The sequence below is a fragment of the Onychostoma macrolepis genome, chromosome 01 (assembly GCF_012432095.1).
Source record: "Onychostoma macrolepis isolate SWU-2019 chromosome 01, ASM1243209v1, whole genome shotgun sequence".
NCBI lineage: Eukaryota > Metazoa > Chordata > Actinopteri > Cypriniformes > Cyprinidae > Onychostoma > Onychostoma macrolepis.
This window is the reverse complement of record NC_081155.1, coordinates 7,126,527-7,153,851: the sequence shown is the minus strand read 5'-3', so window position 1 is coordinate 7,153,851 and position 27,325 is coordinate 7,126,527. Positions and strand designations below refer to the sequence as shown.

Sequence of the window (27,325 nt, the reverse complement as noted above, 5' to 3'; positions counted from 1 at the left end):
GCGCACCCGTTGCTACGGCAACGCGTCTGTACACGGAAGTAAGGCGCTGTAAACAGAGACGGCAGCGGGTCTCTATCTGTGTAAACTTTCTGCAATAACACACACCTGCTGCGTTTCACCATAGTTTGGCGTGTTATCTTGTTTGTAGCTGGGGTTTGACTGAGGCCTGGCTTCATGGCGAGTGTCGGGAAATCAACCAGCAGGATTAACAAACGAGAAACGAGATCTCCGTCAGGTAGCTATTATCATATTAATATCAATTTCTGAACATGTTTAGCCTAGTCCTTCTCGAATATGCCTCACATATGAATAAACCGAGATCAGATCGAGCCGTTTATAATTCGGTTTATATACGGTGTAGATTAATAACAAGCTGTGCTGTTTATTTGTAATAAATGACACCTGTTTATTGTCTAATGAAATTATCCGAAGACATCTTTAAGTGTGGCTGAAGTGTCCAAATACTTATTTGCAGTCGCTGTGTGTTTATAAGCTGTGACAGAGACACCATTGTGTGTGTGCGTGTGTGTGTATGTGTGTGTGTGTGTGTGTGTGCGTGTGTGTGTGTGTGTGTGTGAATATGACATGATATGAGCACAGCATGGTCTCTGGTCATCCTCACTTTCTCACTTCCCGCAAACGGTCCATGATGCTCCTGTCAGAGAGAGATGGAGCTCAGTTGTTGTCCTCCTGTGAGTCCTCCATACCTTTGAGATCAGTCTCACCTCTTTTCCCCGCTCCACCTGTGAAACAACACAGGATGTTCTGACTCCTCAGCAGCAGAGGACAGAAGACATTGGGATGTGTGTGTCTGAATGGGGAAAAAGTGATTGTGTTTTACCATGGCAACACTCATCCGTCTCCAGAACGCTGAGGATGCACAGGCTTATATAACAGCCCGTCAACTCGAAATGTGTGTGTGTGTGTGTGTGAGTGAGTACACTGGGTCAGCTGGAGTCAGTGTGGAGCTTAAATAGTGACTCATTAGTATTCGCTCTCCTCTGTGTGGGCTGCTGTTCTTTCTCTCTGTCTAAACACACATTTGTTCTATAGTGGGAATTATCATCGACTTCTATTGTTTTTTTTAATTAACTATTTTCCATGCCCTACCCCTAAACCTAGCCCTCACACAAATAGACCTATTATATTATATTATATTATCAATCATAATCATAATTTGTTGTTATATTGCACTAATGCATTGTGTGTTGAATTCATTAACATTATCATTCTAATTTTATTTACATTTAAAATGTAAAATTTTCAATCACCTCTAATTATATTATATTTGCAATAGTTATATTTAACGATTTGTTGCACTAATGTAGATTTTTATTTTATTTTATGTTATATATTGTCCAATGTTTTTTCAAATAATATATTTTACCATATTTATATGTAATATAATAAACAAGCATATTGTGCTAATGCTAATTTTAAATGTATTAACATTCTCTTTATTTTTATATTGCAAATTATATTTTTCAAAAATGTACAATAATATAATATAATATAATAATAATTGCTTGTTATATTGCACTAATGTTAGGGGAGGGGTATTTTTTCTAAATGCAAAGTGTTTGTTGAATGTTTAAAATGAATTGAAAATACATAAATAAATGTTTAATTGGTTTTCTGCCACTTTGGGGGAATATTTTCCCCCAAACTAGAGCTAAGTATAAAAGGCACATATGAAAGGCTCATTTATGGCTATTGTCTGTTTCCATGCGCCTTCAGGTGTTTCCATAGCTAAAAGCCGCTGTCATATATGATCATATATCAGATATCATTATTTGCCCTCATCACTTTACGTCAGTGTTTTTGTCTCGTTGCTTTGATAGTCACTTACTGACATTTACACTAGCAGTGCTTGTGTTTTTCTTCTTTTGTTGGGATATGTTTTGTTCTCTCTTGATCGTGAGCGACATTGTTTATAGAAATTACATACATTGATATTTTAGCAGTAGGGTTTTTGTGGGAGTTTATGTGTCTAATGAGGTTAAGAACTCTGTTTGATGAGGAAAGTAATTTACACTATTTTCAAAAGTTTGGGGTCAACTTTTTTTTTTTGCATTCAATTGATGCCAGAAAAGACATTTATAATGTTACAATGTTGTTGTTGTTTGTTTTGTTTTTACTTTCTATTCATTAAAGAAAACTGAATCATAATATGTTTGACAATTTCCACAGACATATTGGGCAGAACAACTGTTTTCAACATTAATAATAATCAGAAATGTTTCTTGAGAAGCAAATAATCATTAGAATGATTTCTGAAGGATCATGTGACACTGAAGACTGGAGTAATGATGCTGAAAATGAAGCTCTGATCACAGCAATTAATTACATTTTAACATGTATTCACATAGAAAACAGTTATTTTAAATTGTAAAAATATTTCACCTTTTTACTGTATTTTTGATCAAATAAATGTAGCCTTGGTGAGCAGAATATTACAAAATCTTATCTACCCCAAACGTTTGACCTCTATTGTACAGTGCAAAATTATATGTTTAAAGATGCATGCATGTTTTTGGAAAAATCAATGTATGCTTTCTTTGAAAAGCAATTTAAAATCTTAAATGAATAACATTAAATGTCACAATATCTTGATATTAATCACAATATAAGTATAATTTTTTGACAGCCCTGGTTTGAGTAGTAACATTTTCACAGGTGTGTGGGTTTGTGGTTTGTCTCGTCCTCCTCTCCTCTGGTGTGTCAGATAAGAAGCTGCTGAGAAGCTGTGAGGAGATCTCATCATCATCCTCATGTGTGGGTGAGGAAGATCACAGTTCCGCTCTGAACGGACACGATATCCAGAGTCTGGCCATCACAGCTCAGGACCTGGAGAGGGTGAGAGAGTGGGTGTGTGTACGCATTTTTGTGACAAATGAGGACATCAATTTGTATAATGACAAGGGTATGACAGCTATTACAAGGAGATGGTGACTTTTCAGGACATTACTCCATGTCCCCACTTTTCAAAACGCTTATAAATCACACAGAATGGAGTGTATTGAAAATCTGAAATAGCAGAAAGTTTCCTGTAAGGGGTAGGTTTAGGTGTAGGGCAATAGCACATACAGTTTGTACAGTAAAAAAAACCATTACGCCTACGGGATGTCCACGCTTTTCACAAAAACAAATATGTGTGTGTGTATGTGTGTATGTTACAGCTGGAAATGTTGTTGATGTATATCATGTCTTGTTGTTTTTTTCTTCGCAGCTGCGAGTCCCTAAACCTCCTTCCGATTCCCAGAAGCCCAAATCGATGACCCGTGTGTATGTCCGTAGGACACGCCCCCCAGAAGAGGTCAGCAGAGCGATTAGAGTCACTGTAGCGAGGCCCCTCCCACTGGACGTTCCCCCGCCCCATCTATTTGAATATGCAGGCAAGTGGGTGTGGCTTCAGGTCAGAACATCAAAGGGATACTCCACCCCAAAATGAAAATGTTGTCATTAATCACTTCCCCCCATGTCGTTCCAAACCCGTAAAAGCTTTGTTCGTCTTCGGAACACAAATTAAGATATTTTAGATGAAAACCCGGGATGGGTTGTGACTGTCCCATTGACTGCCAAACAATTTTCACTGTCAAGGTCCAGAAAAGTATGAAAAACATCATCAGAATACTCCATCTGCCATCAGTGGGTTCAACCGTAACGTTATGAAGCGACGAGAATACATTTTATATGGAAATAAAACAAAAATAATGACTTTATTCAACAATTCGGCACCGTAATATCACCGTAGCACCATTTTGGAGAGTAACCGCTGGACGCAAAATGCATACACTCTTCCGTGTCAGCCACGACATAGGGATGCGCTGTTTGTGTTCAAATCAAAGTCTACGTAGAAAACGTATCCTTGTGTCGCAGCTGACACGGAAGAGCGTACGCATTTTGCGTGCAGCGATACTCTCCAAAATGCCGCTACGGTGACGTTACGGTGCCGAATTGTTGAATAAAGTCGTTATTTTTGTTTTATTTCCGTACAAAATGTATTCTCGTCGCTTCATAACGTTACGGTTGAACCCACTGATGGCAGATGGAGTATTCTGATGATGTTTTTCATACTTTTCTGGACCTTGACAGTGAAAATTGTTTGGCAGTCAATGGGACAGTCACAACCCATCCCGGGTTTTCATCTAAAATATCTTAATTTGTGTTCCGAAGATGAGCGAAGCTTTTACGGGTTTGGAACGACATGGGGAGTGATTAATGACAACATTTTCATTTTGAGGTGGAGTATCCATTTAAGTTCAGTGTGATTGATGTTTTAGACTCTGTGTGTCAAAGGTCCCGGTGGGCCGCGGTTTGACGTGCAGGGGATGGTGCTGCCGCACAGCATTCTGGGAAGCCTGGAGGATTTCAGGACAGAGATGCAGCTGCGAGGAGAGACAGAGGTGAGGGTCACAGACAGCTGAAATGGCACGTCATTTCAAAAAAGCCAATGATATAAGGGAACGCAAAGAATTATAGGGTCGTAATCATTATACTTGTTCTAAAATTTTTGATATTTTACTGCTAATCTTTTGTCACACTCGTTCTCAGCTGGAGCAGCGGATTCCAGACAGACAGAAGCGGCCCCCTCTGTGGGTGGAGGATGAGAATGAGGACAATAAGGCTGGAGTTCATTCAGAAATGGGGCGAGGCCATCAGAGCCACGCCCTCCAGCACTGGGGCCGTCACATGACAGAGAGACGCAGACAGCAGGACTTCATCTCCCGTGAGTCTGTCTCACGCATTACTCAGTTGTAGGGTGGAGAATGTGTTTTCCAGGCTGTCAAAATTAATGTGCACTGTTAAAGCTGCAGCCCGTAACTTTTTTTTGGTTAAAAATGATCTGAAATAAATTTTTGAGCAAGTACATAACCAGCCAGTGTTCAAAACTATCACCTTGCTTTAGCCCGATTCACAACGGTAAGCTTATAATAATGTTTTCTAATTTGAGAGGTATGGGTAGGTTTTCACGGGAAATTTGAGCATGCTGCTGCGTCATTACACCACGTCTGTAAACAAAGAAGTTGTCCCGGCTACTAGGCTATATCTCATGTGAGGATCCTGCAGGTGACGGATCGTTTATAGCCTTTTCTCACAGCAGCTGGAACAATTAAATGTATCATTGTGATGGTGGATTGTAATCCAGAAAGGATTATGTGTTTATGAAACACAAGTGAATAAAATTAAATTATATTTCAGTTTTAAATGTGCTTCTGATTACAGATAGCCTGGGATTACACAAGTTTTGTATTTTAAAGAAAACCAGTTCGAAGAGAGAATAATTTGCTTTTTGGGTTAGAAGAATTTCTTAATATGATATTCAAATTGCATGACAATTAGATTAGACTGTACAGAAATTGAAATCTACACGCTAAAACACATTATACTCATAGTCACGCAATGCTGATGTTGTTAACATTAATAATGTGAGAATAAAGTATAACAATAATAATAATTTGCAAATAATTTTTTTCCTCAGCTGGTCAAAACAAACGTGGCAGACTTGTTTACTTACTTGTTCAGATGACAATATCCGGTGAAAATTCTTATTTGGGTCATATATTCCAAGACATAGGCTAGAATCTGTGATTACGAAGTTCAGTAAACATCCACACCGGTGCGGTGACTGACAGCTACACGTTCACCTCAAAATATTAGATTCATCAGTGCTGGAGCCGTGCCGGAGCACAACCCACGCAAGCGAGATAATTCCGCAAGCAGCTTGCAATTCCAGGTTTTCAAACATAGATGGCGACAAAGAGGCAAAACTTATGGACTGCAGATTTAAGATATGAATGAAATACATATGAGTCTTTTACATTAGAATTCACCAAATTTCATAGTGTTACATTTACATTTTCACTATGGTTCTCATAAAAAGTGTAGTGATTATAAAAAAAAAGTACTGTTTTTTTAAGAAATCAATGCTTTTATTAATCAAGGATGCATTAAAATTATCAAAATTGACAGATTATAATAATATAAATTGTTACAAAAGATTAAATACTGTTCTTTCTATCAAAGAGTCCTGAAAAATAAAGTGTATCAGTTTCCACAAAAATATTTGGCAGCACAACTGTTTTCAACATTGATAATAATCAGAAATGTTTCTGGAGACTGGAGTAATGATGCTGAAAATTCAGCTTTGATCACAGGAATAAATTAAATTGTACAGTATATTCACACAGCTGTTTTAAATTGCAACAATATTTCACAATATTATTGTTTTTACTGTATGATTTGATCAAATAAATGAAGCTTTGCTGAGCAGAAGAGACTTCTCTCAAAAACATGTAAAAATCTTGATGACCCCAAACTTAAGTATATATATATATATATATATATATATGTGTGTGTGTGTGTGTGTGTGTGTGTGTGTGTGTGTATATATACAGTGAGGAAAATAAGTATTTGAACACCCTGCTATTTTGCAAGTTCTCCCACTTTGAAATCATGGAGGGGTCTGAAATTGTCATCGTAGGTGCATGTCCACTGTGAGAGACATAATCTAAAAAAAAAAATCCAGAAATCACAATGTATGATTTTTTAACTATTTATTTGTATGATACAGCTGCAAATAAGTATTTGAACACCTGAGAAAATCAATGTTAATATTTGGTACAGTAGCCTTTGTTTGCAATTACAGAGGTCAAACGTTTCCTGTAGTTTTTCACCAGGTTTGCACACACTGCAGGAGGGATTTTGGCCCACTCCTCCACACAGATCTTCTCTAGATCAGTCAGGTTTCTGGCCTGTCGCTGAGAAACACGGAGTTTGAGCTCCTCCAAAGATTCTCTATTGGGTTTAGGTCTGAGACTGGCTAGGCCACGCCAGAACCTTGATATGCTTCTTACAGAGCCACTCCTTGGTTATCCTGGCTGTGTGCTTCGGGTCATTGTCATGTTGGAAGACCCAGCCTCGACCCATCTTCAATGCTCTAACTGAGGGAAGGAGGTTGTTCCCCAAAATCTCACAATACATGGCCCCGGTCATCCTCTCCTTAATACAGTGCAGTCGCCCTGTCCCATGTGCAGAAAAACACCCCCAAAGATGATGCTACCACCCCATGCTTCACAGTAGGGATGGTGTTCTTGGGATGGAACTCATCATTCTTCTTCCTCCAAACACGTTTAGTGGAATTATGACCAAAAACTTCAAGGTGATTTGCCTATCATTGGCAAACTTAAGTCGGGCTGGACATGTGCTGGTTTAAGCAGGGGAACCTTCCGTGCCATGCATGATTTCAAACCATGACGTCTTAGTGTATTACCAACAGTAACCTTGGAAACGGTGGTCCCAGCTCTTTTCAGGTCATTGACCAGCTCCTCCCGTGTAGTTCTGGGCTGATTTCTCACCTTTCTTAGGATCATTGAGACCCCACGAGGTGAGATCTTGCATGGAGCCCCAGTCCGAGGGAGATTGACAGTCATGTTTAGCTTCTTCCATTTTCTAATGATTGCTCCAACAGTGGACCTTTTTTCACGAAGCTGCTTGGCAATTTCCCCGTAGCCCTTTCCAGCCTTGTGGAGGTGTACAATTTTGTCTCTAGTGTCTTTGGACAGCTCTTTGGTCTTGGCCATGTTAGTAGTTGGATTCTTACTGATTGTATGGGGTGGACAGGTGTCTTTATGCAGCTAACGACCTCAAACAGGTGCATCTAATTTAGGATAATAAATGGAGTGGAGGTGGATATTTTAAAGGCAGACTAACAGGTCTTTGAGGGTCAGAATTCTAGCTGATAGACAGGTGTTCAAATACTTATTTGCAGCTGTATCATACAAATAAATAGTTAAAAATCATACATTGTGATTTCTGGATTTTTTTTAGATTATGTCTCTCACAGTGGACATGCACCTACGATGACAATTTCAGACCCCTCCATGATTTCTAAGTGGGAGAACTTGCAAAATAGCAGGGTGTTCAAATACTTATTTTCCTCACTGTATATATATATATATATATATATATATATATATATATATATATATATATATATATATATATATATATATATATATATATATACCGCTCACATCTCCGGTGGCGCGGAAGTCCCTCCACGCTCCTTCCTGGACCCACGAGGACACCAGCATGCATGCATGCACGGGGAAGAGACCGGTCTCTCGAGGAGGGGCGCGCTTGGCATTTAAACAGCGGCGGTGATGAGGCTTCATTCAGTTCAGCTGTGCCTCATCACACACCGCCAGCCCTCGCTGTTTCCACGCCCCTCCTCTCTCACACACCCACTCCCGTCGGGAGCCTGGTGAAGGGCGGCGAATAAGGGATGGGGTGGTGATGACAATAAGGGGTGGAGGCAACCGACTCGTCACAATATATATACATATATTCATTATTGTATTTGTTAAATGTAGGAAAACTGTTCCGAGACCACTGAAATGATGTGTTTTGAGTTTCTAATTCCCAAAATAAGTGTGTGTCTGATGGGCCACTGTATGTTTATATAACTAGTCGGGTCTCCTCTGGTCTCCATATATGGAGAAACTTTGCTGAAGTGATGAGTCAGTAAAGATTGCAGCCACTCCAGTCCGAATCAAAGGCCGTTTCCTATAGCGAACCTCAATGTGTGTGTGTCGTTACATAAAACACGCTATCAGACGGGGTGTTTTGTAACAGGATTATTTGCAGTAATAGTGTATTATGATGATGTCTGTCTGATCTAAAGCATCAGCACAAAGGGTCTGCTCCTGGCGTCACGCGTGGATCTCATGCTGTGTGTTTCGTAGGGTTCCTGCAGAAGCCGGCGGGGTCTTTACTGATGAACCGCTCCAGCACATTCAGACGGGTTCAGGAGCAGAGGGATCTGATCAGCACAGCGCTGCCCGCTCTCAGCGCAGGACATGTGAGGCTCCGTCCCCTTTACACTGAGTCACATCTGCTCTGTGTCCATCTCGAGCAGCGAGAAGACCTTCACAGGCACTGGAGGTCACAACACGGTTTCCATGCATCATGCATCAGTGTTATATCACAGCGTGTGGGATGAGATCGATCGTGTGACTCCTTCTCCTCCTTCTCGCTCAGCTGCACATATCTTCTCTACTTGAGTTCAGACTAAACCTGGAATGTTTCCAGGAAGGAGTTATTTGAGTCACTTCTTATATTTAGTGCTTTTATAGTAGAGAACTGTTCTGCAGTAGTTTGTTCACATTCATCGGAGCCAGTTTTGTTCATGCTAAAGTTACGTTCAGCTGTATTTATTTCACTTGCACACTTGCCTCTGACACAAATGCACAGAGATTTCAAGTACAAGTGCTCCTCTAGTGATGTTTTCTTCATTTTATTCTAGGCCTGGTTATTAATGTTCAAAAGTTTGAGGTCAGGAATATTTTGTAGTGTTTTTGAAGTCTCATTTGCTCACCAAGGCTGCATTTATTTGATCAAATCATACCTCAAAAGCAGTAAAAATGTGAAATATTTTTAGAATTTCAAATAACTGTTTTCTATGTGAATATCTGATAAATTGTAATTTATTCCTGTGATCAAAGCTGAATTTTCAGCATCATTACTCCAGTCTTCAGTCACATGATCCTTCAGAAATCATTCTGATATACTGATTTGCTGCTCAAGAAACATTTCTGATTATTATCAATGTTGAAAACAGTATATTTTTGTGAAAACTGTGATGCCTTTTACTTTTCAGGATTCTTGGGTGAATAGAAAGTTCAAAAGAACAGCATTTATTTGAAATAGAAATATTTTATAGCGTCATAAATGTAATCACTGCCGCTTTTGAGCAATTGAATGTGTCTTTGATGAACAAAAGAAGAAAAATTCCTGACCCCAAACTTTTGGAGATTTATTTTAATGAACTAATTAAATTCACAGTCTTCCTAAAAGTATGACAAACGACACATAACGGCTAATATTGGCTCTTAATAAAAAGGCTCATTTCTAATGCCAGAAGCACAGTTAGCTCAACTAGTAGGCTACTGCTGTGATGTCAAGAGTTTGATTCATAGGGAACATTTTTATGACCAAATGTGTGGATTTAATGAGCTCTAAGTCAGTTTGCATAGAAGCACATGAATGTAAGTCCCAGCTTGTCCCATCTCACACTGAATGAAAGAGGCTTCAGTAACTGTCCATCGTGTGTTGAAGCTTGCGTTGTATTTGACTGTTCCTCGCGTGTGTTTCAGGGTCATCGTGTGGGCAGCGAGTTCTGGAGCGTCCCGCAGACTTACGGGGACGAGATGAGCGGGATCACAGCCACTCTCACCCAAACCGAGAGAGGAAAGCGTCCCGCCGTCACACGCGTGGCTCAGCCGCTCAGCACACGCCTGGAGTCAGGTACACAGGCTAACGCTAACGCTAACATGATCAACTTGAGCCTTTCACACAATCCACTCCATGCCTTCTGTCTCTGACTGATAGTTTAGAGTTTAGTTAGTTTACATGTCTTGTTGCAGTCAAATCTCGACTGATTTTTATCAAGTAAACCAACATTTCCAGATGAACACTTACCGGACTGAAGCAGCTCTGCTTTACTAGATTCTCCATCAATCATTTTTTAGAAAAATCAGTGAGTCTCAAATATGATCAACAGGCTTTTGAGGAGAGTTTATTTTTTCATTCCTTTAATCATCATTGCATTATATGTTTTGATCATTTTAATCTCATTTTAATAAGACATATTATTGGAGATATAGAGTGACCACAGATATTTAGATCATTTTATGTAAGTATCTGCTGTACTGTTATAAAGAGCTCATTGATTTACAAGTATCAGAATTTCATCATAAGTATATGAGCATCTGGACCAAATTGCGTATTTTTGCTTAGTTTATGAATAAAACTGTGCTGTTTTTTTCCCTCCATATTCTCACTTTATTAGACTATATGAGCCATAAAAACCTGATGGATTAAATATGATGCTTAACAAAAAACACACATGCTAACTTTTTCAAACATATGTTGTCTAAAGGTTCAATAAACTGTTCCTTTAAAAAAATTGATTGCAATTTAAAATTCAGGTTAAAATTGTTTGTTTAAAAAAAATATATATATACAATTATATCGTCTTTAGTACTACTTTCAAGCGCACAAACTCAACCGACTCTTATCTACGTGACTGAATCACGCTTTCGTCCTCAGGATCTCACCGGCGTTACACAAGCACAAGAACAACAGCAGATTACAAACATATGTGTCTTACAAAAATACATGTTTCTCATGGATGAATTTGTTCTTTGTAAACAACAGCGCATGTTCTGTCTCTATAGCAACAGTTGCTCCGATTAATGGCGGCGTTTATTTAGAAGCTGTTCATCATGACAAATGAAAACCCATCAGGGTCATCGGCCATCGGAAACAGACTGAATTATGTCAGATTGTTGTTAATTTGCGTCTTTATAATAGACAAGAATCTAATTTGCAGATAGATTGAGTCAAATGCCTGGAAATCAGGCTTTCATCAACACCAATCCACACAGTCTTCACTTACACAACACATGTATGTCTGAGGAGCGGCGGTGTGATGTTTGTGTGTGTTATCGTGTGTTGTTTGTAGGTAATGTGGCGTGTGAGGCGGTGAGCGGCGGCTGGGATCAGAGTTTGTACCTGCAGCAGCGTCTTCGTGAGCTCAAGGACGTGCTGAGAGACTTCAGTCCTCCTGTAAGACACACGGCTTTGACTTCTGTGATCTGTCGCTTTCTGAACATTTCTGCGCTTTTGCACATCCATTGTGACTTTATTCGGTATGTTTATGGAAGTTGCTGTCACTAAGTTGGACATATGGTCCTGGTATGTAGGCAGAAACTGCTCAAAATGTTTCTGAGTGTATTTGAGTGTTCACTGATGCTCAAACTGGTGAAAATAAAACCAGTTTCCTGGCATTTGCAGTTAATGAACACTGAAGGAGATGAAAGCACATTTAGCAGTTTGTCTGTGAAATTATCATTAAATAGACATATTCAGTAACTCAAAACAGTAGAGATCATGGGTTTGATTCCCAGGAAATGCATGAAAATGTAACCTTGAATAAGTCATATTTTCTATAGAACCATTTGCCTAATGCATTAGTGTAAGACATAAGAAATAGATTCTGTATGGCAAACATTTCTAACAAAATACTGCATCAGTAATATTTTTTAAATAATACATTTCAAAGATTTCTATTCCTGTTCTTTTGAACTTTCTATTCATCAAAGAATCCTCAAAAATAAAATGTATCACAGTTTTCACAAAAATATTGGGCAGCACAACTGTTTTCAACATTGATAATAATCAGAAATGTTTCTTGAGCAGCAGATCAGCATATTAGAGTGATTTCTGAAGGATCATCTGACACTGAAGACTGGAGTAATGATGCTGGAAATTCAACTTTAACAGATATTCATATAGAAAGTATTTTTGAGTAATTTTGATCAAATAAATGCAGCCTTAATGAGCAGAAGAGACTTCAAACATTAAAACAAATCTTACTGACTCTAAACTAGTGCTGTCAAATGATTAATTGCGATTAATCGCATCCAAAATAAAAGTTTTTGTTTACATAATACATGTGTGTGAACTGTGTATATTTATTATGTATATATAAAGACACACTTATACAGGATATATTTAGAAAATATTTATATGTATATTTATATTATATATAAATATATTTAATATACAAATATGATGTATTTTTCTTAAATATATACATACATGTGTGTGTATTATATATACATAATAAATATACACAGTACACACACATGTATTATGCAAACAAAAACTTTTATATTGGATGCGATTAATCGTGATTAACTGTTTGACAGCACTACTCTAAACCTTTGAACACTTCTGTAAGTTGATGGAAGATGTTCACACTTTAATCTTAATGTTCTTGTAATACAAAGCTGATGAAAGCAGAAAGTGTCTTCAGAACAGAGTTTGAAAGGCATCTGTACATTAAGGGTTTCAAACTAGTCCAGATCTTTTGTGAAGAAGAGAAAGAAGAAGAGTCATTTCAGCCGTTTCAAGCACAGCACAGAAATCTTGAGTGATTGACAGTTTGAAGATGTTCATTAGCAGTGTTTCCTTCACGTGTGTCGGTTCCCAGTCTACACCTGCACGTGTGAAACGTGACCATACCTCACGTGAGCTTGTTAAAAGACTTCAGCAGCATATAACATTCACCTAAATACTGGACGAGCGTCTCTTCTCCAGGTTATAATGGGATGTTCTCATTACTCATCTGGACGGGCCGAGTGTGATTCTGAGCATGCTGCTGTTGTTGTTATTGTGTGATCTGTATTAGTATTCAGACGCACACATGTACCCATCAGCACCCGGAGAGCAGATCCATGCATCTCCTGTGGTGATTACTAGCCATTATCACAGAAACACCAGCTCTGGGACGGGAACACATCAGCACATGGCTGTGTTCGGATGTGTTCTGTTACACTTATAGACTCACTATGCTCTTTTTCAATAGATATACATCTAGATCATCCTCTCTTTATGATACATTGCCATTGTCATGTGTTGGAGAAGAGAATCACTGCATTCGCTTTTCAGTGAGACGTTCCCTTAGAAGGCAGCTGACTGTGTAGACGGTGAGCAAGCTTAAGCTTGTCATCAGAGATCAGACTCATGTCAGATGAGACGGAGATTGAGGACGGTGTTTGGTGCACAGACTGTCATATAAAGGACAGGGACGGACAGTGATGATCAGTCTATCCAAACACTGACGCTGTAAAGCACAGCTGCCTCACACTGAGATAAAAACATGAGAACAGCTGCTCACAAAAAATTATTCATATATATATATATATATATATATACATACAGTATATTAGTGCTGTCAAATGATTAATCGCACCCAAAATAAAAGTTTTTGTTAACATAATATATGAGTGTGTACTGTGTATATTTATTATGTATATATAAATACAAACACATGCATGTATATATATTAGAAAAATATGTTATGTTTATATATTACATATATTTATATATAATATAAAAAATAATAATATAAATGTATATACATGTAAAATATATACTGAATGTGTGTGTATTTATATATACATAATAAATAAACACAGTACACACTCATATATTATGTAAACAAAAACTTTTATTTTGGATGTGACTAATCGCGATTAATTGTCTGACAGCACTAATATATATATATATATATATATATAAAATGCAGATTTTTAATTGTAATTGTAATTTTAATTTAATTGTCTGACAGCACTAATATATATATATATATATATATATTAGTGCTGTCAGACAATTAAATTAAAATTACAATTACAATAAAAATCTGCATTTTTTTTAAAGTAAAAAAAAAAAAATGCAGATTTAAATATGCATGTATACATTTTAAGTAATAGTTATTCAATAATAAAAAAAACCAAAAATATTTCTATAAATAAAAATAACAGTCAAATTAATATATTACATATATAGGAAAAATTAAGTTAGTAAAACAAAAAAATGCAAAAATAGTTATTTAAAATCAACAAATAAATTATTATATGTTACATTTATAAGCAGAAGATAACTTAGGAAAAATAAGAAATTATGCATATTTAAATATTTATGAATTTATCTATGAATTTATGCAATAATACTATTTATACTAATAATTACTATTACTATAATTACTATCTCTCTCTCTCTCTCTATCTATCTATCTGTCTGTCTATCTATCTATACACTCTCAGAAATAAAGGTACAAAAGCTGTCACTGGAGCGGTACCTTTTCAAAAGGTACACTTTTGTACCTATTAAGTACTAATATGTATCTTTAAGGTACCGAAATGGACCTTTTAGGTACAAACATGTACCTTTTGAAAAGGTACTGCTCCAGTGACAGCTTTTGTACCTTTATTTCTGAGAGTGTACCTATATGCAATTATCCTAATAAAATAAACATGCATGCTGCCTTTTCTGCTTCCTTGAGCTGCATTAGTTGAATCTGTGAGAAGGCGAGCTGTGTGTGTGTGTGTGTGTGTGTGTGTGTGGTTCACGCTGTTTGTTCTCGTCGGACTCGCTGTACTTTTCCTCAGCTTATCTGCAGATCTGGTTTCTAAACAGCTGGGCTTTCTAAAATAAAACCTCTCCACTGATCATCACAAACATTCACGTTCAGCTCGAGCGTTTATTACTCTGTTGATTTACTGAAACTCTTATCTCACATCTCTAACAATGTAGTCAGAAATGCATGAAATGGTGTTGTTCTGTGGAGAAACATCTCCGCTGGAGTCTGAGGTGTTGTACATGAGAAGCAGTTGAGATGTTTCAGAGATTTGATCTGTGCTGTTTCAGGAGGCTGATGGTCTGGAGGTGGTCGGGTCTGGTCTTCCTGGTCTTCCCGTCTCTTCACGTTCTCCTCTGCCGGATGAGAGAGAAGACGAGGATGAAGAGCAGAAGGAGAACCAGTATGACTCTGTCTCCCATGACTCTTGTCCCGATGTGACCGCTCTGTGTCTGACCCGTCTGTGTTCACCTGCAGAGCTCCTCTGGCGCTGTATGAGGACGTGCTGATGGACGTGGAGCTGCGTCCCGCTCTCAGGGTTTGTGGAGATCTGGCGCTCTGGACCGGCAGCACTTCCTCCCACCAGGTATGAAGAGAGAAACGGCTCTGCAGGTCTGAGGTGGGCAGCAGGAGGGAGATCTTATATCACCCCATGAGTCACTCAGCACCACTCTATATGTCCAATTCAGAGAGAGGAACCAGTCAAAGGCACTCCCTCTGAATGTGCAGTGATTCATGATGTTGATAAAGTAATCAAACCTTCAGAACTTTTCTCATTTTTTCAAAATTCTGGATAAACTGTTTTTTAATGGATTTGAAATGTTGCCTGGCAACTGTAAATAATGCAACTAAGCCTTGAACTGAACAGTTTCAAACTTTTGAATTTGATCTTTTTTCTTCTTTTTTTTATCATGCTGACATTTTTTAAAAACATTATGCCTCTCAAACTTCTAGTTGGTGTCTCAATTGGTTCATCGCTGTAGTATTAACATACAAGATTACCACTCTTCCAGTAATGTGTGTGTGTGTGTGTGTCAGGGGCAGGAGGGCGTCTCTGTCAGGTTGATGTTTGAGACGGTCACAGGACAGAGTGTGAGCGCTGATCTGGAGTTAAAAAATGAAGGAAGTACCACGATCTACTACAGCTGGGAGAGACTGACACAAACACACACACTCACTCAACACTTCTACTTCAACAACACTACAGGTGCATACACACACACACACACACACTGACAGCAGAAACCTCACTGGAATCATTATGATTTTTTATGTTTTTGAAAGAAGTCTCTTCTGCTCACCGAGACTGCATTTATTTGATGAAAAAAAATGTGAAATATTATTACAATTTGAAATAACTCTTTTCTATGTGAATAGCTGTTCAAATGTAATTTATTCCTGTGATCAAAGATGCATTTTCAGCATCATTACTCCAGTCTTCAGTGTCACATGATCTTCAGAAATCACTCTAATATGCTGATTTGCTGTTCAAGAAACATTTCTGATTATTATCAATGTTGAAAACTGTTGTGCTGACCAATATTTTTTTGTGGAAACTGTGACACATTTGATTTTTCAGGATTCTTTGATGAATAGTAAATTCAGAAGAACAGCATTTATTTGAAATAGAAATCTTTTGTAACATTATAAATGTCTTCACTGTCCCTTTTGATCAATTTAATGCATCCTTGATGAATAAAAGTATTAATTTATAAAAAACAAAAAACAACTTTTGAACGTTAGTATACATTTACAGACTATTTACATGTAAATTCTCAAACAGAAATGTGATTCCATGATCCTCTGTTCTCTTTCTGAACACACATCTGATGCTCTCTGTCAGCGGTGATTCTGCCCGGCAGCACTAAACACATCAGCTTCATCTTCAAGAGCGCGTCTGCGGGCATCATGACCGAGGCCTGGCGTCTGAACACACACCCGGTGCTGATGGGCGGAGCTTCACTGCGGCTCACTCTGAGGGGCGTGGCTTTAGAGCAGGACAACAGCGCCCAGCAGAGAGCCGCACTGGAGGTGTGTGTGTGTGTGTGTCATTTAAAACAATGACAACATTGATTCGGTTAAAATGATTCTCCGTGTGTGTGTGTGTGTGCACAGAAGGAGCTGGAGCAGAAAGCGTCCGTGTCTCTGTGTGGACGAATCGTCAGGGATCTGCTGAGAGGAGTTCACACTCCAGAACGGCCCAGTTCTCCTGCTGATCTATACATCACAGACGAGGAGCTGTTCAACACACTCAACCCTCACGTACGTGATCACACCAACACACACACACACACCGATCTCAGCGCAGGATACCACTCATAACCTACTGTCACTATATAGCGAAACCACTTTATGAAACAGATATTTATAGCTCTGAAATCTGATTGGATGAGCTGTATTCAAAGCTGTTGCATTGTAAAATATATAAATAAATAAATTATATATATATATATATATATATATATACAGTGCCCTCCAAAAGTATTTGAACAGTAAAGACAAAATTGCTCTGTTGGCTGTGGAATCAAGACATTTACAAATATGATTAAAAGATGAATATGAGACAAAACTACAGAATGTCACATTTTATTATTGGGTGATTCAACACACAGATGTTTTACCAGCTCAGAAGTTCAGCACTTTTAGAGTTTCATCCCTCTATCTGATGTGAGCATAAGTATTGGAACAGTTGCCTCACAGGTCTTTCTGAGTGATCAGCTGTGTCCTGTTGCATTAATTCTTCAGATATTAAAAGCAGGGAATGTGTCGTATCAGTTATATCCATTACTTCTGCATTCTGAATCTTGCATTCGATGATGACACACACAAACCAGGATGAAGACGAGGGAGCTGACTTTGAGAGAAAAGCAAGCAATTTGGATGCTAAAAGAAAAGAAGAAGTCAGTTAGAGCTCTAGCTAAAACAAAGGGCATGGAGAAATCAAGAGTTTGGAAACACCAGCAACCAACAACGACCTGATCGGCTGAGAAAACAACAGTAGCTGATGACAGACAAATCATAAAAGCTGTGAAAATGAACCCTAAAAGACGTGTCTGTAAAATCACCAACAACTTCCAGAAAGCTGGGGTGATGCTCTGACAATCTACTGTCCTCAGGAGACTTTGACACAGAATTACAGATGCTACACAGCAAGATACAAACCTCTGACCAGCTCCAAAAATAGAAAGGCAAGATTAGAGTTTGCAAAAAAGCACAAAGGTGAGCCAGAAGAGATTTGGAACTGTGTTTATGGACCGATGAGACAAAGATGAACCTTTTTTCAAAGTGATGGGAAGCAAAAATGTGGAGAAAAGAAGGGAACTGCAATGATCCCAAGCATACAGCCTCATCTGTAAAGCATGGTGGAGGTGGTGTCATGGCATGGGCATGCATGATACATATGCTCACATCAACGAGTGGGATGAACTGTAAGGCTATGTTCACACTTGGCGTCTTTTTTGACTAGCTTGACAAGAGCGCTTTTTTAGTAAAATAAAAAGCTGGCAGCGTCTTGGTTACAAATAGCAGCCGAGGGCGTTTTTTGTTGCTATAACAACAGCTGCAACGGTAGCCTAGCGCTGTGTGCTGCAGAAATGTCGGCTTTTGAAGTAAACGTTGGCTTAGTTAATGGGGAGGGTATGTAGGTTCACAACGACGTTTGTGGGAGAAATTATTATATTATTATTATAATGTATTATATTATTATACATTATACAGGGAAGGAAACTGTATGGTGCTTCCAACAATTTAGTCCAGGAGTTTAGGTTGGATGATGCACGGTTTCATGCTGTTCCTTGTGCTCCGAAACTAGTACGATCTGTCTACCGGCTATCTTCTCCTTTTTTCTTGTTGTTTTTGTTATGGAAACGACTCGCCACTCGCTTGTCATTGGTCAGCTGTCAAAAAGGAGCTTGACGTAGGGCTTTTTTTTTTCAGAAAAGAAGGAAACTTGAAAAGACGCTCTGAGCTGCAGAAAAAGACGCCGGTGTTTTAAAAAGCACTCAGGACTTTTTTGAAAACACGGTTTACTCCATAGGATTATAATGTAAAACAGACGCCGGCAGCTTCAAAAAAGACGCCAAGTGTGCACATAGCCTAAAAGTGCTGTTCTTTTTATTCGGTAAAACATGTATGTGTTGAAATGGCTAATAATAAAATGTGACATTCTGTAGTTTTGTCTCATATTCATCTTTTCATCATATTTGCAAATGTCTTGACTCCACAGCCAACAGAACAATTTTGTCTTCACTGTTCCAATACTTTTGGAGGGCACTGTGTGTGTGTGTGTGTGTATATATAATATTTAAATGTATATTATTTTATATTACATGAATAGTACAGCTATTTTAATATTTTTGATAAGCATGTATTTGTTCATATATTATATAAAACTTACACGAATAGACACATATATGCTTTCATAATTAATACAATAATATAATACTTTATAACTGTAATTTATTTTGATGTATTTGTTATATACATACTATGATAATATAATATTTTATAACTGTATTTTATTTTGATGTATCTGTATGTTTATATACACACAATGTAAATGAATAATATAATATTCAATACATTTTAAAATCTGTAATATGTAGTATGTAAACATAATACATAATACTTATGTCTCATATTTGCTGAACATTGGTTTTATCATTTTGCTGTTGCTGTCATTCTATAAAAGTGATAAGAAAAGCCACAAGATAAAATTAGGGGTAAATAAATTGTTGAAACCCTCCAAAAAAATATAAAAACATATTTAAATCATTTATAAAAACAAGTTAATGTTTAATGTTTACAATTACAACTTCATGGCTTGTGGTCCCTTTTAATGCATTACACCAATGCTGGAAAATACAAGCTTACAAAAGAAATGAATCAGTGTTTTCATAAGACATAAAACATAATGTACCAATATCAAGACTCATTAATTCATCCAGTGCTGTAGAGTAAGAAACAGAAGCGCTTTCACCGCAGCCATGAGTCAGACTCCATCGATTTACCCAGAAAACCTTGAGATCCTCCTCAGCCCTGAACAACAGCTCGATGAAAAGATTCTCCTCATCATTGTCATGCATTTCATTCAAAAGATGACTACATTTAATCAACATCATAAACATAATGCTGTTTCCAATGCGATTCAGCCATATTTCCTGCCGTTCATTAAGTAATATTTGCATCTTCGTAAAGCCTTACATCACAGTTACAATAACAATCATCTTTAATATGAAAGGATGTAATAACAAAGTCATTCGGGCAGGTTACTGTGTAACAGAGTCATGTATTATATTTGGCCAGTCGTGTGTTTTAGAAAGTTTCATAATTTCTTTATTTTCCATTTCTAAGCAGGAAGGACGAGGTCATCTTCACGTCCTCTGCACAAGCCTCACTTTTGGACTTTTCCTCTAGTTTTCGCTCGTTGTTTGGTCTTGTTAAACACACGCTCTTGCCCACGCAAACAGCAATAATTAGCTCCATTAAGCGGATAATTGCTTGAGTTGTGTAATTTAGGCCAGAACATGACTGAGGCTCCGAGTACAGCTCAGCATGTGTCGGTTCCTTGTGTTCCCGCCGGAGAACAGCCTTATTGAACCTGGAACTGAAAGACCATCCTCGTAAAACGAATGCGGCAGAAACATGTTGTTCTGACAGTTTACAGTTGGCTTTGGTTGTGTTATTCTCGGCAGCTGCAGTACCGGCGTGAGCCTGTGGAGGCGCTGCGGGGCTTATGGGAGCAGGTCAATGGGTCAGGAGATGGGCCGCCGTGGGATCTGTCACTGAACACACTCAGACAGGTACCGCAGCAATGCCCCATTCATATCAACTGACTGCATGTGCTTTGAGAACGCTCAGCCCTCCCCAAAACCAAGATTTTGAATTCATATTTTAATAATTTAACAACACAATATTTCAGTAATTGGTAACAATACATTTAAGAACATATTTAATCATTTTTAACTGTAAGCTTTATGCTGATCTTATTTTAATATAATTTAATTTATTATTTATTTTAATGTCACATTTTTATGATTTAATGAGTTTTATGATGATTTACTGTTTCATCAGATCACAAACGTCAGTTTGAGAACCCCTGCTTTAATGCAAATAAATAAAATCTAAATGTAATAATAAAAAAAAATGTATTAAAAAGCAATAATAACAAATGAGTATAGTGAAACAAACTTTCTGTACACCCAGAAAAAGTGTGTAGTTCCTGTGATCATGTACTCACTGTCATGTATCTCTAAACTCGTTTGTCTTTCTTTCTTCGGTGGGACACAATCTTCACGCAGCACTTTTCAATACACTGACAGTTCAAAGTGACCTCGAAAGCTCGACAATGACAAAAAAGCAGCATAACAGTAGTGTATATGGCTCATGTAGTTCTTCCGCTGTAGTCCAAATTGAATCCATTAAAACTCATCTTTAGATTTATTTAAATATATATATATATATATATATTTAAAATTACATATTGAAATTTTATTTTTTTTCTTGTGAAAATAATTTTCTCATGCCTTGATATAGCTTGAATATAACTCTACACCTTTGCCTCATTTGCTATACGCGGATCAATGAATACGCAAATTAGCCCCGCCTCCACTCAGTCACACCAGCCAGAGCCTCCTGATCCTCTATGTTTTTAGTAGCAGATACCTACAGTGGATAATGTAATACTCGTTAAAGTTACTTACTTGATGATGTTGTGTCCTCAAAATGCCTTTAAGTCTCGAATGCAGCCAAGTTTGTGATTCCCATTCGGAAGTTTTAGGGAGAAAATACTCAGCAATGGTGTTGATTAATGGACTGGCACATGGTTAGTCTAAAAGCATATTAAAAACACCACATAGACAAATAAACAACATAAAAAACTTGATTTTCACTACAGGGGGACTTTAAGCTGCATGCTTGCTTTTTGTGACAGCCAGACTGAAATTAATTAAGCCAATGAAAAAAAAAAAAATCTCCATTGGCTGTCACTGCATGGAAAAGAGCAGCGGGAACATTCTGCTAAACGTCTCACCAGAGAAAGAGTCACTCACTCAGGTTTGGCGTGTCGTGAGGGAGAGTAAACAATGTTTAAGTGAACCCGGTGTGTGTGTGTTTTGTCCACTAGGCGCTTTTGTCCGTGTCTGAGAGCGACGGTGAGAGCAGAGAAACGAGTCTGAGCCACTTTAACACACTGGTCCTGGAGCTGCAGCGGCCGCAGATACACAGCTCACCTGTGACAGCGCAGGACGTCAGGTGAGACACACACACACACACACCTTGTGATGAAGATGATGATGATGATGGTGTGTGTGCGCAGTGTGCAGTTATGGAGGGAGCTGCTGGACGGTTTGGTGTGTGAGTCTATGAGACTGAGACACTCGCTGGGCCTTCAGGAGAACAACAGCTGGACCGACACCTGTGAGGACAAAACACACACACACACACACAATCATGAAAGAGAGAGGCCTGACGTTAACTGTGCTGATCCGCAGCTGAGCAGGAGGAGGAGGAGCGGAGAGGAGGTGCACTGCTGCTGAAGGGCGAGAGGAGACGAGCGAGTGTCAGAAGGCTGGAGGAGACCAGAGCAGTGCAGGTGATGCTGCTCACCAGCAGAGGACAGCAAACCTCATCACACACACACAGCGCTTCACTCACAGCACCTGCTGGAGCAGAAAACAGCTGACAAAATCACACAGACCAGAAGAAACACCTAGCAACCAGCCAGAGCACCCTAGTTATGGCGTAGCGACCATCAAGAACATCTTAGCAACCAGCCAGAACTCCGTAGTTACTGCATAGCAACCATTAAGAACATCTTAGCAACCACCCAGAACATCTTAGCAACCACCCAGAACACCCTAGCAACCTGTCAGGTTACCCTAGCAATCACCAAGAACATCTTAGCAACCAGAACCCAGAACTCCCTAGCAACTGCATAGCAACCACTCTTAACACTTTATTTTTACTCTACATACGTACTACTGGCATTCAATTATATATACTATCGATAGTGGATGCGGACAGTAAAGTGATGCCCCGGTATATTTCTGATGTACAGATGTACTCCAAGCACTCGCGCTGTTTCTGACACGAAGTACAAACGGATTTTCCAATCATTACAAGCGATGTAACACATCCAGTCAGTCCCAAGCTGCTGCGGCGTTGTAGACACGGTGTAGGGCAGGGGTGTCAAACTCAGTTCCTGGAGGCCGCAGCCCTGCAGAGTTTAGGTCCAACACTGCTCCGACACACAAACCATGTAGTTTTCAAATAAGCCTAAATGACTTGATTAGCTGGATCAGGTGTGTTTAATTAGGGTTGCATCCAAACTCTGCAGGGCTCCGACCCTCCAGGAACTGAGTTTGACACCCCTGGTGCAGGGCAAATCGTGTCAATCCAAATGTAAGAAATGAGAAAATAAAACAACCTCAATAGAATGGCGCCAAAGAGACCGTTACAGCAAATGCAGTAGTATACAGCAATTAAAAAAAATTAAAAATACAGTAAGTCTCTGTATGTGGGGTCTGACGTCATCACAATTCCTGTGATGCAAAGGGTATTACAGTTATTTACTGTAAAGGGAATTTGCAGTATTATACTGGGTGATATACAGTAAATAACAGTAGAAATGACAGAACTGTCTTAACAGTGCAGAATACCCTCGCAACCAATCAAAACACCCGAAAAAAAAAAATGATTCATTGAATTTACTAAATGTTTTTAAGGAAAGTGGTTGCAATCAATTTATTTTAGCTGCATTTAAATAAATGGTATCACTTTACAATAAGGTGTCATTTGTTAACATTAGTTAACTAACATGAACAAACAATGATCAATGCATTTATTACACTATTTATTAATCTTTGTTAATGTTAGTCAATGAAAATACAGTTGTTCGTTGTTTATTCATGTTAGTTCACAGTGCATTAACTAATGTCAACAAACACAACTTGTAAATGCTGAATTTATGAACTAAGATTAATAAATGCTGTAGAAGTATTGTTCATTCTTAGTTCGTGTTTACTAATGTTGTTAACTAATGAACCTTATTGTAAAGTGTTACCAAATAAACAAATTTAGTTAAAGTCACTAACTTTCAACAAAATTTGTTTATTTAAATGTATCTAAAATAAATTGAATGCAACCACTTACGTTAAAAAAATGTAGTATCATTTTTTTTCAGGGTAGCAACCAAGAATGTCTAAGCAAAACCCTATCAATTGCATAACAAACACCCTAGAAGCTTCATATCGACCTCCCAGAAGACCCTAGTAACCATCAAGCATCAGTCTTTGAGCGGTCAGTGTTGTTCAGAGGGTGAAGCGTGTGGTTTGTACAGCGCCTGTGATGCTCACTCACTAGTGCGCGTCTCTCGCTGACTCACGCTCTGTGGGCGGCATGCTAACCGCTCTCAGTGCAGGACAGCTGCACGCTTTCACACCCGCTAACAGTGTGAACCTGTCTCTCTCTCGCTCTCTCTGATCTGTCTCTCTCTCTCACACACACACACAGACTCACAGTGGCAGTATAAACACTCAGACTGACTCTCTACGCTCTGACACTTAAAAATATGTGCTTTTAATACCCTGTGTGTGTGTGTGTGTGTGTGTGCGCGTAGGAAGGTGGGAGCATGAGGAATCATGTTTCAGAGGAGAGGAAGACAGACTCCAGCTTTACTACTGATCCCTCACACACACTACAGGACACATACAGAGCGCTGCTGCACACACAGGTACATGTGCATTATACTCAAAAATACAGTAAAAACAGTGAGAATTACTACAATTTAAAAGAACCTGTTCAAATGTAATTAATTGCTGTGATCAAAGCTGAATTTCCAGCATCATTACCCCAGTCTTCAGAGTCACATGATCTTCAGAAATCATTCTAATATGCTGATTTGCTGCTCAAGAAACATTTCTGATTATCAATGTCAACAGTTGTGCTGCCCAATACTTTTGTGGAAACTGATACATTTTATTTTTCAGGATTCTTTGATGAATAGAAAGTTCAAAAGAACAGCATTTATTTGAAATATTAATGTAACAGTAATAGCAGTGATGAATAGTTGTGTGACTATAGCAGGTGATTGTGACATGACACATATTGTCATGACACACTTATGATACAGAGCCTTTCAAACCCTCACACACTCCTTCGTGGTGTTTGATCACGCATTCACACATCCAGTCGTGATTCATACTGTCATGTTTAGTCATAATGTGTGTGTGTTTCAGGTGTATGTGCTGATGGAGAGGATGATGGATTCTCTGTGTGATTTACTCGATGACACTCAACACACTCCTCAGACAGCATATTAATACTTCTGTCTGTCTTCATTTCTCTAGTTACATTCTGACTAAAGTGTCAGATCTTAATTGCACATGTCAGTAAATGTAATTTTGCTCTCCATAAGAACCTTTGATGTGTTTCTGGATGTGTAGTCGTTCTAAAACAACTAAAATTGTTACATTTAACTCTGGGATGTTTCAGTTCATGATTTATGAGATAATCTATGAGCTTGTCCATTACCAAATGGCTGAAGGTTGTAACCTACTGTATCTATCTGACCGTCTTTATTAATAACCATTCAAGATCATCTGTATATTTCTGTTAAAACATTTTAAAGACACTGTTAAACATTTAAATTGCAAATACTTCAGAAAACTGCAGCAACATACATATTTTGTATATAAAATATGCAATATGCAGAAAATAAAATAATTAAAATAAAGAGATTATTTACTCATTTATTTTATTTATTTATTTGTAATACAGCATAGCAGACCAAATGGTTATAAATATATAAGTAAAATACATTTTTTTTTTTTGTTTGTTTGTTTTGCTTTGAGATAGGTAACTCTTCCTTTAAGTATTACCTAATTAAATAGATCGGAAAACATCTATTTTTAATTCCTGATAGCACAGTACATCATAGAAACATATTATATGTTAAGGAAGGTAACACCAGTGACAATTTTCATGAAAAAAATGCATTTTACAAAATGTCTGCTGCAAGGTATCAAGCCACATGTTGTCAATCAAGGTATACTCACTAAATTAAGTAGTTTAATCCATTTGTATTATAGTTTTTTTTTTTTTTTTTTACAATTCCCTAACAATAAATAGGTCACACCAGTGACATCAACTAAAAGCTTCATATGAAATCATGAGATAAATGAGAAAATTTCTGATAACTGAAAAGAAACAGTGGACTAAACATGGATGTTTTTCATAGTCGAGTGATGTCATCATCAGTGTGATTTTTTATTCCAAAATAAAAGACTTTTGTTCAGCGGTAACACCAGTGACACGACTCCAGGGGACCACTACTTTCATTATATCTTTTATAATATGTTTTTGGCATTTTTTTTTTTTTTATGCCATTTACATCATATCTATTATGAATAGAGGTTTGTATTTTAAATGGTAGAAAATCCTGTTTTTGACCTCAAAATAAAGCACTTTCCTGCTGTACATGGCTGTGGGGACGAGCAGTTTTGTGGTGCTTGGAATTCTATATAATTAATTAAAAAAAAAATAATGCCACACTGATGGCTCAGGAAGGTGTAATTGTTCAAATAACATATTGTTTCATTTTAAAATATAAAAAAATTGTAACCCTAATGTGTATTTCAATTGTAATATTTCTGTAAAGTCTAGGGACAGAAAAGTGGGCGTTTCTGTAGAATGACCCTGCCCAAACTTTTTGATGCTCTCGGCCGCTCTCAACGCTTTCTCCGCGCCGCTTTCAATCCCACAATGCACCGTGCAAGCGTTTAAGCTCAACTTCCATAGGAATGAATTGAAAATGCTCGCTCTGCTGTGCTCTGTTGCTCATCTGCAATACAACTATTGAATGTTTCATATCAGATGTCAAATAGACGTCTATAAGATGTTTATGGTTTAGAATGTATGTAAAACTGACATCTTAAAGACATCTTAAAGACGAGTCAGACAAACTAAGACTCGATCAGAACATCGAAACATGAGGAGCCGAAATTCCAGAGCAGCCCAACAGGACTCATAAATTTGTCCGTGGTACTCTGGTGCCATGAGTCTGGAGCAAGCCTAACCAACAAGCCTCTGTCCAGAACAGCTTGCAACATTAAGACAAACGAACACTTATTGATAAGTCCAACGCAGGAAGGAGATCGTCAAATTTAGGGGAAATAATCAAGATTAATGGTCAAAGAGATGGCCATCACATGTGTTCCACGAGATAAATCACGACCCACACATTAGACTATCATGTTTTAAGCACATATTATGTATGTCTTTTTAATAACTATTGAATGACTTTAAGGTTTATTCGTGTTTGGTATGTATGAGTTT

The 27,325-nt window shown here is 38.0% G+C and overlaps 1 protein-coding gene across 5 annotated transcripts; it reads left to right on the top strand.

Moving 5' to 3' along the window:
* Window positions 1-21: 21 nt before the first annotated feature.
* Window positions 22-26,319, top strand: mycbpap (mycbp associated protein). Of its 5 annotated transcripts, none has more exons than XR_009266092.1 (19): window positions 22-235; window positions 2,726-2,856; window positions 3,230-3,395; window positions 4,300-4,406; window positions 4,555-4,729; window positions 8,748-8,863; window positions 10,158-10,308; window positions 11,528-11,631; window positions 15,283-15,395; window positions 15,470-15,578; window positions 16,031-16,199; window positions 16,836-17,023; window positions 17,108-17,254; window positions 20,686-20,793; window positions 22,116-22,243; window positions 22,308-22,408; window positions 22,483-22,583; window positions 24,613-24,722; window positions 25,228-26,319. XR_009266092.1 is itself a non-coding variant. In XM_058744805.1 (19 exons), the coding sequence occupies exons 1-19, from the start codon at window positions 175-177 to the stop codon at window positions 25,309-25,311; spliced, it is 2,370 nt and encodes a 789-aa protein (XP_058600788.1). In that variant the 5' UTR covers window positions 22-174; the 3' UTR covers window positions 25,312-26,318. The 5 variants fall into 5 exon arrangements, 4 of the variants coding, with proteins under 4 accessions (XP_058600788.1, XP_058600713.1, XP_058600910.1 ...); XM_058744805.1 differs by having other exon boundaries at window positions 17,111-17,254; window positions 24,609-24,722; window positions 25,228-26,318; XM_058744730.1 differs by having other exon boundaries at window positions 24,609-24,722; window positions 25,228-26,317.
* Window positions 26,320-27,325: the final 1,006 nt, after the last annotated feature.

What these genes read in the sequence shown, in the direction of transcription:
- mycbpap (XM_058744730.1), top strand. Translation starts at nt 175, where the DNA reads ATGGCGAGTGTCGGGAAATCAACCAGCAGGATTAACAAACGAGAAACG. An exon ending in CAGCACACGCCTGGAGTCAG is followed by an intron (nt 10,309 to 11,527) that starts GTACACAGGCTA and finishes TGTTGTTTGTAG; the next exon opens with GTAATGTGGCGTGTGAGGCG. An exon ending in CAACAGCTGGACCGACACCT is followed by an intron (nt 22,409 to 22,482) that starts GTGAGGACAAAA and finishes GCTGATCCGCAG; the next exon opens with CTGAGCAGGAGGAGGAGGAG.